This window comes from Melospiza melodia, unplaced genomic scaffold (assembly GCF_035770615.1).
Source record: "Melospiza melodia melodia isolate bMelMel2 unplaced genomic scaffold, bMelMel2.pri scaffold_28, whole genome shotgun sequence".
Lineage (NCBI taxonomy): Eukaryota > Metazoa > Chordata > Aves > Passeriformes > Passerellidae > Melospiza > Melospiza melodia.
In genome coordinates, this window is record NW_026948600.1 from 8486228 (window position 1) to 8488078 (window position 1851).

Below are 1851 nucleotides of genomic sequence, written 5' to 3' on the forward strand. Positions count from 1 at the left end.
AGGAGCCTGGAGCCCCCAGGGCCTGGCCTGAGGCGTCAGCGCTGCCCCAGCAGTGCCCATGGCCTGTCCCTGCTGCAGCCCCGGCACTGCCACCCCCAGGGCTGTGCCCGGCCCTGAGAGCACTCAGGCCCTGCAGCAACACCAGGGCCACCAGGGCAGCGGGGCAGGGCCACGGCAGCAGCACTGACAACACCAAGTGCTGCTGCTGCTGCTGGGCACAGCTTCTGGGCCAGCACTGATCTGCCCCCAGCTCTGCACACAGACATTGCTGCTGCAGCTCCAGAGAAGGCAACAAAAGGGCATTCGTGCAGAAAACTCTGCTGGGGGATCCTTTAGTTCCTTTAAAGCCACAGGGAGCGCAGCCCCTCATTGATGCAGTCTGTGGCCACAGGGAAGGTGGAGAGACACAAAATGAGAAATGGCACAAACACTGACATTTAGTTTTGGACAGTATGATTAAAAGTAAAACAAAGAAAAGCAACCCCCAAAATGAAACCATCAAGAAGTATCAAAGATGGCCTTTTTTACAAGTGATTGGCAGAAATTGGCCAGCAGTTTAATGTTTCCTGAAACCATCCAGTCATCAGTCTCCACAGTGCAGCCTTGAGCTCCTGGTTCCTCAGGCTGTAGATGAGGGGGTTCAGGGCTGCAGGCACCACTGAGTACAGAACTGACAGGGCCAGATCCAGGGATGGGGACGAGATGGAGGGGGGCTTCAGGTGAGCAAAGATAACAGTGCTGATGAACAAGGAGACCACGGCCAAATGAGGGAAGCAGGTGGAAAAGGCTTTGTGCCGTCCCTGCTCAGAAGGGATCCTCAGCACAGCCCTGAAGATCTGCACATAGGAGAAAACAACGAACACAAAACAACCAAATGATAAAGAGGAGCTAAAAGCAATGAGCCCCAATTCCTGGAGTTGGGATTTGATGCAGGAGAGTTTGGGGATCTGAGGGATTTCACAGAAGAACTGGCCCAGGGCATTGCCATGGCACAGGGGCAGGGAAAATGTATTGGCTGTGTGTGGGAGAGCAGTGAGAAAGGCACTGGCCCAGGCAGCTGCTGCCATGTGGGCACAAGCTCTGCTGCCCAGGAGGGTCCCGTAGTGCAGGGGTTTGCAGATGGACACATAGCGGTCGTAGCACATGACGGTCAGGAGAGAAACCTCTGCTCCAATGAAGAACGTAAAGAAAAAGAGCTGAACAGCACATCCAGTGTAGGAGATGGTGCTGGTGTCCCAAAGGGAATTGTGCATGGCTTTGGGGACAGTGGTGCAGATGGAGCCCAGGTCAGTGAGGGCCAGGTTGAGCAGGAAGAAGAACATGGGCGTGTGCAGGTGGTGGCGGCAGGCTACGGCGCTGATGATGAGGCCGTTGCCCAGGAGGGCAGCCAGGGAGATGCCCAGCAAGAGGCAGAAGTGCAGGAGCTGCAGCTGCCGCGTGTCTGCCAATGCCAGCAGGAGGAAGTGCCTGATGGAGCTGCTGTTGGACATTTGCACTGCCTCCAGGCATTGGAACCTTTTGAAGGAGGAATTACAGTGATATTTAAGAGGGATTCCTCACAGAAAAGTCAAAGCCATTTCTCATAGACACTTTCCTGCCACTAAACACCTGCCCTTTTCTATGTCTAGGGGAACTTTCCTCACTTCTGTTGCTGGAGCCCTGATTGCTGCTGGCCAATGCTGTGTCGGGAGCTGGATCTTGATCTGCAGGACACCTGGGAGTCAGCCCTGACCCCCAGTCAGTGCAGGGGGACAGTGAGGTCAGGGGAACGTCCTGCTGTTTGGACTTGGATAAAGAATCTTCTCCTAAAGCAGAGGAGCTGTATGGGTGAAGGGATGGGGATTGCAGGAG

At 55.1% G+C, this 1851-nt stretch overlaps 1 protein-coding gene across 1 annotated transcript; it reads right to left on the reverse strand.

Annotated features, from left to right (window-relative positions):
• Nucleotides 1-569: 569 nt before the first annotated feature.
• LOC134433961 (olfactory receptor 14J1-like) lies at nt 570-1490 on the reverse strand (the record flags this gene model as incomplete). The annotated part of the gene is made up of 1 exon (XM_063182647.1): nt 570-1490. A coding segment is annotated over exon 1 (921 nt), but the record flags the coding sequence as incomplete, so codon positions are not given.
• Between the last annotated feature and the right edge of the window lie 361 nt (nt 1491-1851).